Source organism: Aspergillus puulaauensis, chromosome 2 (genome assembly GCF_016861865.1).
Source record: "Aspergillus puulaauensis MK2 DNA, chromosome 2, nearly complete sequence".
Lineage (NCBI taxonomy): Eukaryota > Fungi > Ascomycota > Eurotiomycetes > Eurotiales > Aspergillaceae > Aspergillus > Aspergillus puulaauensis.
The window spans coordinates 2,506,673-2,521,288 of NC_054858.1; the positions used below are offsets into that span (position 1 = coordinate 2,506,673).

Below are 14,616 nucleotides of genomic sequence, written 5' to 3' on the forward strand. Positions count from 1 at the left end.
TTCAACAGCCGTCTATCTGCAGTGATGGATTCTGGCCCTGTCTCTTCGAAACAGAAGCCCTTTAAACAGGCCTGCGACAATTGCCGGAGGAGAAAAATCAAATGCTCGCGAGAGCTTCCGTGCGACAAGTGCCAGCGCCTGCTCCTTTCCTGCTCCTACAGCGATGTCCTCCGTCGCAAAGGCCCCAAGTTTCGGACGCTCTACCCTCTAGCTCCCATCCATCCATTGGTAGCAAGGCAGCGACAGCTTCTTCAGTGCGATCCTCAACAATCTCCAACAGAGAGAGAATGGTATACGGATCCTACAAGCTACCCGATGGGTGGCTCTCCTGCAACTCCGCCGTTCACCATGGAGGAACCCCAGTATCTCGCCCCAGATCTCCCGGATTCATTCGCCCGACTACCTCCTCCGGAGCTTGTTTCCTCACCGGACTCCTTTAATTCGCTATCGGATTCACCTCCTGCGGTGCTGTATCCTTCCCCGCGAGTTTTGACCCCACCTGTGCTTCTGGCCCACATCAACGTCTACCTGAAATACATGTTCCCTATAATGCCAGTAGTACGGAAAGAAGATCTTCAGCAAGACTGCCACCATCCAGAGCGCCTGTCCGCACAGCGGTATGCCTTTTTGGCGTCTCTTTGCGCCGCTACCCACATTCAGTTAAAACTGGACGGTGTCTCGGAGACCTCCCACCTCCAGACCGGTGTTGATGGAAATTCAGTAATGTCTGGTGAAGAACTGCTTGCTGAGGCTGTCCGTGCAAGGAAAGACTGCGATCCAATCGAAGACATGAACATCGAAAGTCTTCTAACCTCATTCTTTTTATTTGCTTCATATGGCAACCTGGACCGTCAGGATCACGCATGGTTCTACCTTTGCCAGGCGACGTCAATGATCTTTTCGCTGGGGCTTCATCGCGAACCCACGTACTCTGAGTTGAACATTGAGGAGGCGGAGCAAAATCGTAGGGTATTTTGGCTCCTGTTCATCACGGAAAGGTACGAAGCCATCGAAAGTTAGATAAAGTGCAATGCTGATCTTATTCCCATGTTTCAGAGGTTACGCATTGCAGCAAGCAAGGCCGGTGATGCTTCGCAACTCCATCCATAAACCGCAGGTTCTTTGCTCGGACGACCCTATTCTTGCCTACGGATTCATCAATCTCATTGGGGTTTTTGAAAACCTCAGCGTCAACCTCTACGACTGGATTTCAGCAGGTGGGAGAGATGGAACATCGGAAATGCCGCCTACTTCCATGATCCAAGCAAGCCTGAGCAAACCAATATCGCTCGACGGGGTCTCGGAAATCCAGAGAGTCGATATCCTCATCACCCAGCAATGGCTGCAAGCCATGATGTGGAAGTTATCGATGACTCGAGCTTCCCAACCAAGTTCACGAAATGAAACCGTCCTACCTTTTCATCTTCCTGTGTTGGTAGGTAAGGCTGTGCTGTCTGTTATCGCGGAGGCATCACAAGGTGCTGTTGACGCGCACGGTATAGGAATGGTTAGTCCTACGGCGTCCCCGTTTCTATAGCACGTCTAATACCATCTTCAGGAGCAGAAGCTATTCGATCTCGGCGTATCAGTCGCAGATGTATCACGCTCACTCTCTACCAAAGCCGCCAACAGCATTGCAGAGTCTACTGTCGACCCCCGTGAACTACTCTGGGGCATCCTCTCCACGCTCTCCCGGATTCGTGGATCTCAATCATACCTCTTCCCAGCACTGCTCGAGCGATGTAAAGGCATGCTAGGCTTTGATTTCCCGCTTACTATAAGCGACTTCCTCCCTCCTCTTCCAGCCACCTCCTCATCCGAACCTGTGCCACCATGGCAAGCAACCGGCAATAACAATAGCCAAACCGCCAGCAGCTCCTGGGAGATTGCGTCTCCGCCTGATAGCTCTCATGATCAAAACAACGATCCGGTCTCTAGGATACTTACGCCGTCGGAACTTCCGTTTCAATCTGGGCGATTGCTGACCTGATGCCCGCGCTCCCTCCATTATGCAGCTGCATTTTCTCCAGCCTGGTATACTCTTTCCATGATTATTTCTCTATACATATGACGAGAAACTGGACCCTCAGATGATTGTATACCGATTGTATGCATCTCTATATATATCTCACCCCTTTCGAATATCCCCTACCTACTTACCCCCTGCGCTTTTCTCTTCATGTATCTATTATTTTCCCATTTCCCTCTACCACCATACCTGCACATCAGTCCCTTAGTCCGGTGATGAACAGGAGATGATCAACGACACGACAGGACACGGACATACAATACCATATAGAGAAATCAACGAATGACTTAGGTTTACCCAGCTAGCAATATTGGCGCTCAAACCACTCCATTAACCAAGATAGCAGCTGCTTGAGCGTTGCCCTCGTACCCAAAGCCAAGCTAACCTCCACCTCCATTCCATTATTCCCGTCCGGCCCCGCCATTCCTTCAGGATTCCAACTCTAATTTCGAAAGTCGGCCCGGAGACAAAAATGTAAGATTAAACACGCGTTCATTGCGTCAAGCATGCCTAATGACTTAACTCAGATTCCTGCCTTAGATTCTTCTTGGGGTTGGGCAAGATGAATACGAAGTTCGTATTGAATAGTAATATCTGTCATGAAACAGTAGTTTGGTTTTGCGATCCGAGTTCCTGTTATGTCGGCCCGACATCTTGTTCCACTTGGTGATCCAAGCTGGTTTGGGTGCGCAGCTCTTGATAAAAAGACAGGTTGGTCGGGAGATCGAACTAGTTCGTTAACTAACTAGTCTTTTGGACTGTGTCACAGATGCTTGGTATAGGAAGAACATGCATGTTAATTTGTACTTTTCTAAAAGCGTACAATGTTAGTAGTAGATAGTTATATTGTTCCATAGTGCCACTGATGATAATCAGTTTTCATTTTGGGCGTGACGCAACAACAAAGAAAACTCCAACACTTCGGGAACCTCGCGAGGTCGAGTGGTCTACGGAGAATTTGGAAAAGAACTTGAAATAATTTTTGATATTAATTTTGCTGACGACTCAGTCATCATTATGGACAAAACAAGAAAGACGACCCCTGCGCCTGGTTTGAACGATTTGTGCAGTGGGACGATGGCAGCGTTTGCATTAGATATACAGCGAAGCGAAATAGGAACAGATAAAATAATAACAAGAGAACAAAAAGCTGCGGTATCATCGAGACATGGAATCAAAAGTCATAATCTAGTACCGTGGCAGTTACCCATTTTTGGGTATTGAGAAGACTGCAGTCTATATGGAGTCGACGATGTATGCAAGTGTGGCGACATGGTTGCGGAAAGGGTATGATATAACGAAATGGAGAAAATGGGAGAAATAGAAATCACTGCCTTTGCCAAACCAGTTCCATGATTTGATCACCATTTTCAGGGTCGCGGTGGATGTACCATTGTCGGACTTGGTCCGTGTCCATGATCGAGTCCGCCATGATATAGCTGATCTTCCCGTTGTCCCTGTCACGTAGGGGTCCAAGCTCGTGCATGAATGCATCACGGTCCGGATCATGATCACCGTCCCAGGTGAGCTCCATCGATATGTCGTCAGGGCTGATTTCTCGGCTGTATTTGGTTATCGAAAAACCGTTGGTCAGGATCCAGCCATCAGAGAACTGCCATTTTTTCAAGAGACAGGCTTCACCGCAAACTTCACTGATTTTGCTGAGTTTTGCCATGTCGGTATTAAACCATGACTTCCAGTGATGCACCGAGAGGGGCGGCTGCCTCGCAGCTTCGAAGAATCCTGAGGCGTCACCTCGGAAGTCCAGTTGTCGTAATCGATGATCGATGGTTAGATGCGCACTTGAGTGTTGGTAGACACACAGCGAGATTCTTCGGTCACCTGTGTGTATCATTTGTTGGCAGGCTTTGAAGACTTCAGGTTCGCTCAGCCGTTGAATTAGAGGCCGAGATAGGAAAACGCCAGCGCCTCCGTATCCCATGAGTCCAAATATACCGATCTGTGGAACACTTTCTGATACGCCGCCGATATAAGTTGGTTGTGTATGGTCGTACTTCTCGAAGGCCTCAATCAGGGCAGGCATTGAAAGGAAGAAAGTGTCGTCGTCGATAATGCAGGACCAACGAGTCACCTCCCGCAGGTTTTCAGCCAAATGGGAAACCAGTGAGAAATACCGGGTCTGATATTCCTCGTTGGACTGTGTCACAGACAGGTTGATCCCAAGTGCTTCGGCCTTGGCTAGCACCTCAGGTACCCGGTTGTCTGGCTCAATTAGTGCAAAAATGCGGACTCCGGTGCGGCTCGCCCAATGAGTAAAGGCATCGAGGGACTCATTCAGTCTTTCCAGTGTTGTGGCAACACCAAAGTCGAAGTGTGAACCATCCACATGGCGTGTGCGGCGCGGTGTTCGCAATGAAATCTGGTTGCCGACAGAGCAGTCGCTCTGCAATGCGTTCTCCGCCGTTTGCGCTGTCTTTTTGGCACTTTGGTCAAACAAAGGGGTGTCAAGAACTTGGGTCAGGGGTAGGTTATCTGGAGACTGGACAGCCACCACTTCCCGGCGCAAATACTGAGACAGCTTTATCACCCCCAGGCGCTCTAGGACGGTGAAATCGGGCTCACAACCGACATGAGCGGTAAGTGTAATATTCGGCTTGGCGGGATCATCTGGTATATGAACAATGTCCGGATCTTGTCTAAACCGCGGGCCGAAAAGGAAGAATGCTCCCACCAGGCAAGCGACGACGAAGTAGCGTGGAAACTTCTTCTTCCAAACTCGCGATGAATTCATCGGGGATGGGTCCCGTATGCTGAACTTGTTTGACATGGCCCGGAGATAAAAGTACTTATTGTGTGTATTAATAGCCCAGTGCGGTTCTAGTGCATTCGCATCGCGAGCAGCCAGACCACACGGTGGAGAGAGAGGTGGAGGTCAGGGACGGAAAAGGCAGTCGAGGAGAGGTAGCGACCGGTGGGTTCGACTGGCGAAGGATGGAGAGGGAGAGGGAGAGGGAGACGGGGGGAGAGAGAGAGAAAGAGAAAGAAAAGCGAGAGGCAAGAGATTATACTCTAGGCGTGTAGGAGAGTAAGGAGGGAGGAAATCGGAGGGACGAAGACGGAGTGGCCAGGGACGAAGACGGGGGCGAAAGATAAAAAAGAACCAAAGGGCCCGGCCAGTCCAGACTGCGAATTATCATCTGCAGACCAGCAAGCAGTGGTAAAGGGGGGCGCCCGCGATCCACTTCCTCGTTTTGCTGAACGTTGCTTCTGCTGCGCGACGACTGGCCTCTTTCACTTGCTGTCCCTGTTGGAGCCGCGCGTCAGATTCTTAATCCTCTTATGCTGCTGATCCGGCGACTTTGCAGTGCAACCACTACGACGTATCCTGTTGTGCCAGTTGACCTGCAAGACTACGGGTTATGGCCTCGTTCGCGAGCATTGCGAGGTCAGCCCTACAATTTGTCTTGGAGACCCTCGCAGCTTGCACAGGAAGCTCCAGCTGCAGACAGCTTCAAATAACTTGCAAGCCGGATAGGCTGTTGATGACGCGTTGCGGGTGATGATCCTGACGGAGAGCGGCTGGTTGCGACCCACGGCACCTTGGCGGTTGGAGGTTGGAACAAGATGGGGTCGTCCGATGATGCTGTCGTAACGATGAGATTCTGCTGCCATCGTACGGAGTACTGCTACCCTTAACTCTACACCGTAGTACGGATACTGCTACTGCTACAACGCTGTCTGTCCTGCACTGGCAGTCAGCGCAGTCTGAGAGTGGCAGGAGGTCATGCACCCGGCAGGGCTGTCCACTGCGCGTGTTATTGGTGTTCTATTATTGGCGGACAACGCAGCTCTTGGCGATTGGGCAAGGCTGGGATCTCAATTGCTGTCAGTGCGATATCCGATAGCAATGCATCAGTGGCACAGCCGGCTAAGCGGCTTCCAAGTTTTTGTACCGACGGCTCCTGTCTCAGAGTGGCCACTGTTCCCCCGCATGGAGGCAGTGTCTTAGATCCTTTGCATTTCATCTGATAATCGCGCAATGCCATCATCGCATGCCCCGCACTGTTTTACAGGTTTCATGCTTGAACTCTCTCCGTTGTCGGAGAATATCAACGCAAGATGCTGGCCAGATGCAGCAGCATCGGAGCCACGAGTGTCCCTGGACTTGGAGTCCTGGACTGCTCCAAATACTCCACGGTGGCAACTCAGAAATGGCTTGACGGTTGCGGGACTCGCGGAGCAGACCCGTAGACACCTGAGGCATAAGTTCCACTTCTGGATGGCACCTTCCGGATCAGTCTAGCGCCAAATGACTAATTTCTGAGTAAGCAGTCAGGGTAACTACGGTAGCGCGTAGCAGCCGTTTGCGCGGAATTCCTAATCGGGAAATGTTCATCCCGCACTGCACAATTGGCATCAAGCGATATTTCGTTAGATCTGCTACGAGCTTGCAACACACGGTATATGGAACTGTTTGACGACTAAAGGTCTCTTCAAGTAACCGGCCCCCTTTCGGGCAACGATATCCTCCCTCACCCTCCGGCCTCTCTCGCACCCCACCGGGCCTACGAAACCGCCATGTCCACCCAATCCTTGAGCTCGTTACTCTCCAGGGCGTCCATTGACGATCATGAAGAAGTCCTTCGCTCATGCGATGCTGCGCTAGCCAAATCCAAGTCCGACCTCCAGGCTCAACATGTGAAGGTGGTCGCTTTGTTAAAACTTGACCGCTACGAGGATTGTCTACGTGTTCTCGAAGATGGCGGGGACAAATTGAAGCAGAAGGCTGCCCTGGAATACGGTTATGCTCTATACAAAACCGGAAACCCGGATGTAGCCATTGATGTGGTTTCGGGTCTGGCCGACGACCGGGGCGCACGCCATCTGGAAGCCCAGGCTGTATGCTCCCTTGAGTAATCTATGAATTGGATGTGCAGCTAACTTTCTTCCTTTACTTAGACGTACCGGGCCGAGAAATTTCGTCGCACAGCGGAAATATACCAAGGACTCGCTCGGGATTCGGTGTCAACGGCGAACGAGGAGCATGATTTGCGAATTAACTCTTGGGCGGCGGATGCACAATTGCAGTGGAAGGGCCACCCTGAGTCTGTTCGCCATACCAGGCCTACGAGGGACGACCTAGAGGCGTTTGAGACGGTCTATAACGCCGCTTGTCTAAGCATTGCGAAGGGGGAATTCGACCAAGCTGGGATTCTCTTGAAGCGTGCTAAAGGTTCGTATCGGGCAAAGTTGGGAAATGTATGTCAGCAGCTGATACGGTCTCTACAGAGCTTTGCCGCACTTCAGAGGATCTTACCCCAGAAGATAGAGACGCCGAACTGCTTCCGATTGCTGTGCAGCAGCTGTATGTTCTGATCTGCCAAGGGAAGTCGGAGGAGGCGGAGTCCATACTGGAAGAAATATCAGTCAAAGAGTATGCCGATGATGGACATGCGACTGAACCATAGCTTACTGAAACAACAGAATCCCCGAGTTGTCGACGAGAAGAATTGGTCAGAACAATGCTACGATCGCCCGCGGAACGTCGGCAAACCCATATGCTCTCTACAAGGCACTCCACGAAGTGCCCGACTCTACGAATAATGACAAGCTATTCGACTACCAGCATAATGTCATAACGGGCAACCTTCATGCGGTCGACCTTCTTGTCCACAAATATGATGGTATCATTCGATCTACTTCCAAGGCTCTTTCCCGGGCTCCATATCCATCCACAGATGCTAGCACCAACCTCCTATCAGTCTACAACGCAGCGGCGCATGCAAAGGGCGAGACGGGGGCACCAGCGCTAAAGGCAATCCTGGCCGCGGTTGAAAGACGACCAAAAGATTTTGGCCTAGTGCTTACTGCAGTACAAATTTACGTCAACCTGGGCAATACCACGTCCGCAATAGCCACCTTAGAGAAATCGCTCCAGCTCGTCGACGAGTCCATCTCTGAACAGGACAAGGAAATTCGCTTTAATCCCGGCTTGCTAAGCGTTCTTATCGCCCTGTACAGACGCGAGGGCCGAAAGACGCAGATCAGATCCGAACTGGCCAAGGCCGCAGCATTCTGGAGAGGCCAAGCTACCCAGCCCCCATCATTGCTCCGGGCAGCAGGCGCAGCTCTACTGCACTCTTCGCTCACATCGGATTCAGCGCAAGCTGCAGAGTTATTCAAATCTTTGTACGAGAAGACACCAGACGATCTGTTTGCCGTCGCTGGCTATGTAGCCTCCCACGCAGCCATTGACCACTCCCAAGTCGAAGCCCAAGCCAAATACCTCCCCTCGGTTGACGACCTAATTTCCGACGTCGACATCGCCTCTCTCCAGGCCGCCGGTGTCTCCGCGTCCTCCTCTACGGCGGCTGCAACGGCGGCTGCAATCGCCGGAGCAAGGAAGCGACCCGCAGCCAACAGAGACGGCGCCGTGAAACGGATCCGCAAGTCCCGTCTCCCCAAGGACTTCGACCCCAGCAAGACTGCTGACCCAGAACGATGGCTTCCTCTTCGTGATCGATCGACGTACCGGCCCAGAGGCCGCAAGGGCAAACAGCGCGCTGCTGAGCGGACACAGGGAGGAGTGGTCAGCGAGAAATCGGAAGAGACTACGCCCTCTGGAGCTCAGCAGCAGAAGCCCCAAGGTGGTGGTGGGGGTGGTAACTCGAAGAAAAAGAAGAAGGGAAAGCGGTAGATTATTGATGGTATGTATGCATTTCTGCTGGTCGACTGCCCATCAGATCAGATCAGGCTTGCAGGGGGCCATCATCATTTAGCATCAGCATACTTCTACTTAGTTAACGCGGAACGGCATATCAGCTCCAATATACCGTGTACATTACTCTAACGGATAGAATTGTCTATAACAGCAAAACCCGAAATGCATTCTTATCCAATTAGCGGCACACCTATTACAAATTAGTTCTCCATCCAACCCAAGCAAGCAAGCAAGCAAGCAAACACAGCCCAAAAGCATCATATCATAACATATCACGATTTAACCGAGCGGAGTACGAATTGTTCCACACTGCCGGTTATATTGTTCAAATATCGTCTGGAACAGCTTAATATCCTGCAAGGAATCCTTCGCCGTCGTCTTTGCCTCCTTTCCCTCAACCAAGTACGCATATAACGCCTTCAACTCCTGCTCGTAGGCCTCCTCCCACGTACTCACCGTCTCGGTCTGCATCAACCCTCCGCGCTCATCTGCCTTCTCAACAACGACACGCACCGGCTGCCCTCGTGCATACGGCAGGTCATAGTGTATTGTTACTGTCTTGTTTTGTCCATATACCGCCAATTGCGCATCACACCGCGGCACACCGTCCGTCCCGGTTTCATACATTAACGTAAAGGGGTGGAGTTCGCTCATGCCCCCGTTGTAGTGAAACAGTGCTGAGTAGAATGGTTCGTTAACGGAGATATTCGACACCGCATCAGGGTACCCTAGGGTGTCTCGCATGAGACCGAGATCGTGACAACCCAGCGAGGCAAGGAAGCGGCTCAGCGCAACACGCTCTTGGTTCGGTTGTTCATCTTCACCGAAGACCTCCTCCATTAGGCCGCGGAGACGAGCTGTTCTGTCTTCGCTGCTTGCTGCTAGTTTCTGGTCGTTTTGGTCTCGTGTCGTGGTATTCTCGTTATAGTCATTATAGCCATTGGTGCCTCTACCGGATTCTGGGACCCTCAGGCTATTACTATTGTTGTTGTTGTTACCGGCAAGGGTAGTGCTATTAGTCGCCGTATGCGCCACATGTGGTCCGGCAATCATCCTCAACCGCGCGTAGTGGATCCTTTCCATCCCAGAAACCTCCTCCTTAAAGACGCTCTCAAAGCAAGGTGCGTACCGCCTGGCGCTCGCAACAAACACCCGGGCCCCATTCGGGGCTTCCCGCTCGGCGTCGAGGATGCGCCTTGCGGAGGGGATACTTAAGCTGACAGGCGTTTCGACCATGACATGTTTGCCTGCTTGGAGGGCGGCGATTGTGTAGAGTTCATGGTACTCATTTGGCATGAAGTTGAGGATTAGGTTTATGGAAGGGGACGTGAGAATTTCATTTAGGCATGGGGATGGGAATAAAGATGAGGACTCCGGTTCGGAGGAGTATATAGCCTCGATGGTGTAGAGTTTTGGTAGGGCGTTGAGGGCCGGGAGGTAAATTGTCTGGACTGGATGGGCTCCTGATGTTAAGATGCCGACGTGGAGGGGTTCTGCCATTTTGGTATCGCGGTAAGAGGTACGTAGCTCTTTGCACGTTGAAGTAGTACTGCTATAGTAATGCCAGCGTAGTGGCTGCGACGGATATAGAAGGAACGGCCGTGATGATCAACCGACCGAAGCGGTAGTCACGACTGAACTCCAGCTGCAATAGAGGACTCGAAGACGGTTAGTTTTGGACACAAATATACGAGTACATTGGAATCCTGGCTAATGTGGAGGTGCAGGTAGTCTCAGAGGCAAGTGACCGAGGCAAATGCTGCAGCTGGTGTAAGTCAGACCCAGAAGACATTTTTTCTACAAGCTTTTTGTATCTGAAGGCTTCTTCCACCATGACATCAGAGGTCATCTGCTGACAACTCTCTGTAGTACTGCAGGATTATATGGATGGGTGACCGCGCTGGGCGTATTAAGAGCGCTTTGCTTTTGTTTGATTTGAGCGGTATATAGATCTGCGGGGAGTACTTGGATGTGATGACGATGGCGGGGAAGGGTACTTTTGGCAGTCGGAAACCGGCATATTACGGCTGAAAACCAGTGAAGCAGCCCTTCTTGGATAGCAGTACCTGAAGGGGCCAGCCAGGTGGCACAGGACCGCCAGGAGAGGCCAACCTTGGGTCATCGGTCTGGAGATTGCTAGTTGATGTCATGGGTGGTATGAGTGAAATTCAGCCTTAAGGGTACTGTGGCTGAGCGAGTTTCCAGAACAGAGAACTACGCACTACGACGGAGTATGACTCTATCCAGGCGAGGCAGTGTTGAGCTGGCGGGTCTCTTTTGCGATCCGGTGGAGCGGTTCCTGAGAGCTGTTTGGATCCGCAGCTGAGCCTTCCAATCCAACATCATCGGTCTTCCATCTTCTCTATTTATTTATTCCTGGGCTCTTTCGCCATCACCCAACTTCCCCGGCCCTTTCCTCCGCCGTCATCCGTTGTCCTTTCAGCTATAGACCGCCACCATGGGAGTAAGTCTGCCTTTCTTGATATTCGTATAAGAGTGCTGCCCCGCGCCTTCCTGTTTACCCCGCTACCGCCATAGCATCTGTCAAGCCATCATCACTCTTAGTCTTGTCAGCTGTGAAACAGAAACAAGAGAATCCAGCCAGAGAAGATAACTGACTGCTGCAACTTTGCATCATCGGTATAGTTCGCCTCCAAGATCGCCAACGCGCAGATGAACTCCGGCTCCGGCGTCTATGGGGGAGCTCCCCCTACCGGATACACGGGCGGCCCTCCTCCTGCTGGTGGATATGTAAGTCCAACATTGGCACAATGTTGATGCCTTGCCATTCAGTGTTCACTGCCCCTCTCTTGCTCCAATTTTTTTTGGGCCTCCCAGCTAATGATCGTGATTTCATCTTCAGCAGCAGAAGCCTCAGCAGCCTCAGCAGCAGCAACCTCAGCAGTATCAGGCTTATTCTGGTGGATCGGTAAGCTAGGTTTCCTTCTCGTGGTTTCTTTTTTCCATTCATCTTTCTGCCACTCGTGTGTGACGAGTTCTTTTTGTTTGTTTGCTTGTCGTTTTACGTGTTCTCGCCTTCGCCTTCGTCACATTATTCATCCACTGCCCCTCATCAGCCCTCCTGCCCGTCCCATTAACGAACTTTCGTCATCCCATCTTCGTTCTTTTTCAGCCATCTCCTTTGCAATCTGAAGGCATGTCTCGACCATACCCCGGCCAAGGCTATCCTCCTCAAGGACCGCCGCCTAATCAGCTGCGCCCGGGTCATTCTCCGTCGCCTTACCCGCCCTCCCCGCAGCAGCCACAGCAGTACCAGCCGTATCCCCCAGTTCCTCCAAACAAACCTTCACCTTCGCCTGCGTACTCTGGAGGTCCGCCTCAAGCATATTCTCCGGCACCGTACTCACCACATACGCCGCAGCCCCAGGGTTATTCTCCAACACCTCCCTACGGAGGCGCCCCGCAGTATAGACAGGGCCCCCCTCAAAATTACACACAAACCCCGCCTCCCACGCAGCCTTATGGAGCGCCCGGGCCAAGTTATCCCCCGCAGCCACAGCCTTATGTATAGATTGTCCCAAACACCTCTTTTATTTTTCTTGTTGTCGACTTGGTTATACTTGCTATCGTGTTTTCTTCTCTTTTATCTCCCTCAAAGAACAAAAAAAAGATATTGGCAGAAAGCTAACAAAGAGTGTTACAGTCTTCAGGTTATCCCCCTCAGCCGCCTCAGAGCGCACCCTACCCTCCCCAGAATGCACCTTACCCCCCTGGCCCCCCTGGAGGCCCTCCCGGAGCTCCTCGTCCCCAACAGGGGCCTCCCGGAGGTCAGTTCGGACCACCTGGCGGTCCCGGCGGCGCACCTGTTGGGCCTGCCACTCCCCAACAGCTCGACGCGTACCGAGGGCTCCTGATTGCGACAATTCAAGAGAAAGGTCTTCAGCATTTTTACCCTCCTGATAAGCTAGATAGGCTGGTACAAGGCCTTTCTAGAGATGGACCTGCCAAGGTTAACAGGATCGTGAACGAGTTCAATCTGCCTATGGAAATAGCCATGGATGTTATCAAGCTTTCGCTTTATGATATTGTCCTCTACGTTGACGACAGCGGTTCAATCGAGTTCGAGGAGAGAGGCGTGAGAAAGGAGCAGCTGAAGCAAATCCTCGGCATTGTTGCGACGGTGGCATCCACTTTCGATGAGGATGGTATCAACTTACGTTTCATGAACAACGATTTCATCCAAAACAACATTCGCAACTCGCAAGAAGTGGAACAAGTCATTTCCAATATACGTTTCTCCGGTATGACGCCATTAGGGACTGCGCTGAGGGCCAAGGTGCTTGAACCCTTGATCATAGGCCCGGCAAGAGCCAGTCGCCTGCAGAAGCCGGTTCTGGTCATCTCAATTACCGATGGGCAGCCAGCTGGAGAATCTCAGGATGCTGTGTCGCAGGGAATTCGCAACACTATTGATGAGGTTTCGAGGACTCCGTACGGGCGAGGTGCGGTTGCGTTCCAGTTCTCGCAGGTTGGAAATGATACCAGGGCTCGCGACTTCCTCGGCAGTCTGGACGAAGACCCCAGCATTGGTGGCTTTATTGACTGCACATCCAGTAAGTTCAAAAGCTTTCTTAGGAGGGAAGAAGCATGAAATAACAAGGTTGCTAGATTTCGAGGTCGAACAGGACGAAATGTCGCGTGCTAACCCACCTGTCCACTTGACTCGCGAGCTGTGGTGCGCGAAGCTGATGCTTGGTTCTATCGATGCCTCCTATGATGTCAAGGACGAAGCCAGCAGTGCTCCACCCCGTCCAGGGCCTCCTCCGGGCCAGTTCGGCGGCTACAGCCAACCTCCCGCACCAAGCTACGGATCGTCTGCGCCCTACAACCCGGGGCAACAGGCCTACAGTCCCGCACCTTACCCCCCATCCAGCCAAGCACCAGGCGGCTACGGGCAGCAACCGCCATACGGACAACAGCCACCATACGGACAACAACCGCCATACGGGCAGCAGCCGCCATATGGGCAACCACCGCAGGGGCAGCCACCGCAGCCCTACGGCCAGCCGCCGCAACAACCTCCACAGCCTTATGGTCAACAGCAGTACGGTCAGCCACCGCAGCCACCGTATGGACAACGGCCTCCTCAGGGTCCTCCGTCTGGTTACCCGGGTCAGCAACCCGCTTACGGGCAGCCGCCTAGGTACTGATTAGGTGGGCGGGGGCGAATTAGTTAGAGCGTTTGAGTGAACGACTGTAACCTTTATGTTATGAAATTTTCTTTTTGCGTGTTGTCGTGTCTACTATCAAAGTCTGTTCTGTACCAGGTTCACCGTGGTGGTAAAGGGACGGAATGAGGCGTAGATAGGGCTCGAGGCCATTGATTTACTGACCCATGACTGTTATTCAAAATGAAAACGCGATATGAATTTTAAACAATGTTGTCGATATCTCAAGACGCAAGTAAGGAGCGAATTGGAAATCATGTGATGAGTTCGTGGGACAAGCCGCCGGTGGCAATTTTAGCGGCAGACCGAACCTGCGAGTTGGAGGTTTTCCCGACCGGCCAAGGCACTACGCAGGCCGTACTTGACACTACCGTACCCCGCTGGCCCTTCGACTGGGCGTCCATGGGTTGCGCGAATCGAGAAGCCTCAAAAAGTGTCCCAGGCAGGGTCTGAGGATGACACAGCAAAGGGTAGGGATGGTTGGCAAATAAATTGATAGGATGTGGGAACAACTGGAGGCGAGACCCTGAGGCAGTGCAGAGGCAGGTAACAGAATCTGGACGACGGTGGGCCACTGACAGCCAACTTAATTATAGTAGCTAATATGGCGGCGATGGCGATGGCGACCTGCTTGCGACGCTTTCGGAGAAATTCCCGGCAAAAGTCTCTCAGGCCGCAACGTCAAAGCCTCGTACGCAATAAGCAGAGTCACAAGA

General features: G+C 52.1%; 5 protein-coding genes across 5 annotated transcripts; 3 read left to right on the forward strand and 2 right to left on the reverse strand.

Moving 5' to 3' along the window:
* Positions 1 to 24: 24 nt before the first annotated feature.
* On the forward strand, positions 25 to 1,990 carry APUU_21033S (putative C6 transcription factor (AmyR); the record flags this gene model as incomplete). The annotated part of the gene is made up of 3 exons (XM_041699740.1): positions 25 to 998; positions 1,057 to 1,507; positions 1,559 to 1,990. 3 exons carry the CDS (start codon positions 25 to 27, stop codon positions 1,988 to 1,990), a joined length of 1,857 nt encoding a protein of 618 aa, XP_041552795.1.
* A 1,366-nt stretch (positions 1,991 to 3,356) lies between these two features.
* Positions 3,357 to 4,817, reverse strand: APUU_21034A (glycosyltransferase family 31 protein; the record flags this gene model as incomplete). The annotated part of the gene is made up of 1 exon (XM_041699742.1): positions 3,357 to 4,817. One exon carries the CDS (start codon positions 4,815 to 4,817, stop codon positions 3,357 to 3,359), a length of 1,461 nt encoding a protein of 486 aa, XP_041552796.1.
* Positions 4,818 to 6,568: 1,751 nt separating this feature from the next.
* Positions 6,569 to 8,687, forward strand: SRP72 (signal recognition particle subunit SRP72; the record flags this gene model as incomplete). The annotated part of the gene is made up of 4 exons (XM_041699743.1): positions 6,569 to 6,889; positions 6,950 to 7,223; positions 7,280 to 7,424; positions 7,475 to 8,687. The coding sequence occupies 4 exons, from the start codon at positions 6,569 to 6,571 to the stop codon at positions 8,685 to 8,687; spliced, it is 1,953 nt and encodes a 650-aa protein (XP_041552797.1).
* A 303-nt stretch (positions 8,688 to 8,990) lies between these two features.
* APUU_21036A (Gfo/Idh/MocA family oxidoreductase) lies at positions 8,991 to 10,211 on the reverse strand (the record flags this gene model as incomplete). The annotated part of the gene is made up of 1 exon (XM_041699744.1): positions 8,991 to 10,211. The coding sequence occupies one exon, from the start codon at positions 10,209 to 10,211 to the stop codon at positions 8,991 to 8,993; it is 1,221 nt and encodes a 406-aa protein (XP_041552798.1).
* A 958-nt stretch (positions 10,212 to 11,169) lies between these two features.
* Positions 11,170 to 13,882, forward strand: rfeF (putative transcription factor RfeF; the record flags this gene model as incomplete). The annotated part of the gene is made up of 5 exons (XM_041699745.1): positions 11,170 to 11,175; positions 11,358 to 11,462; positions 11,575 to 11,640; positions 12,376 to 13,285; positions 13,341 to 13,882. The coding sequence occupies 5 exons, from the start codon at positions 11,170 to 11,172 to the stop codon at positions 13,880 to 13,882; spliced, it is 1,629 nt and encodes a 542-aa protein (XP_041552799.1).
* Between the last annotated feature and the right edge of the window lie 734 nt (positions 13,883 to 14,616).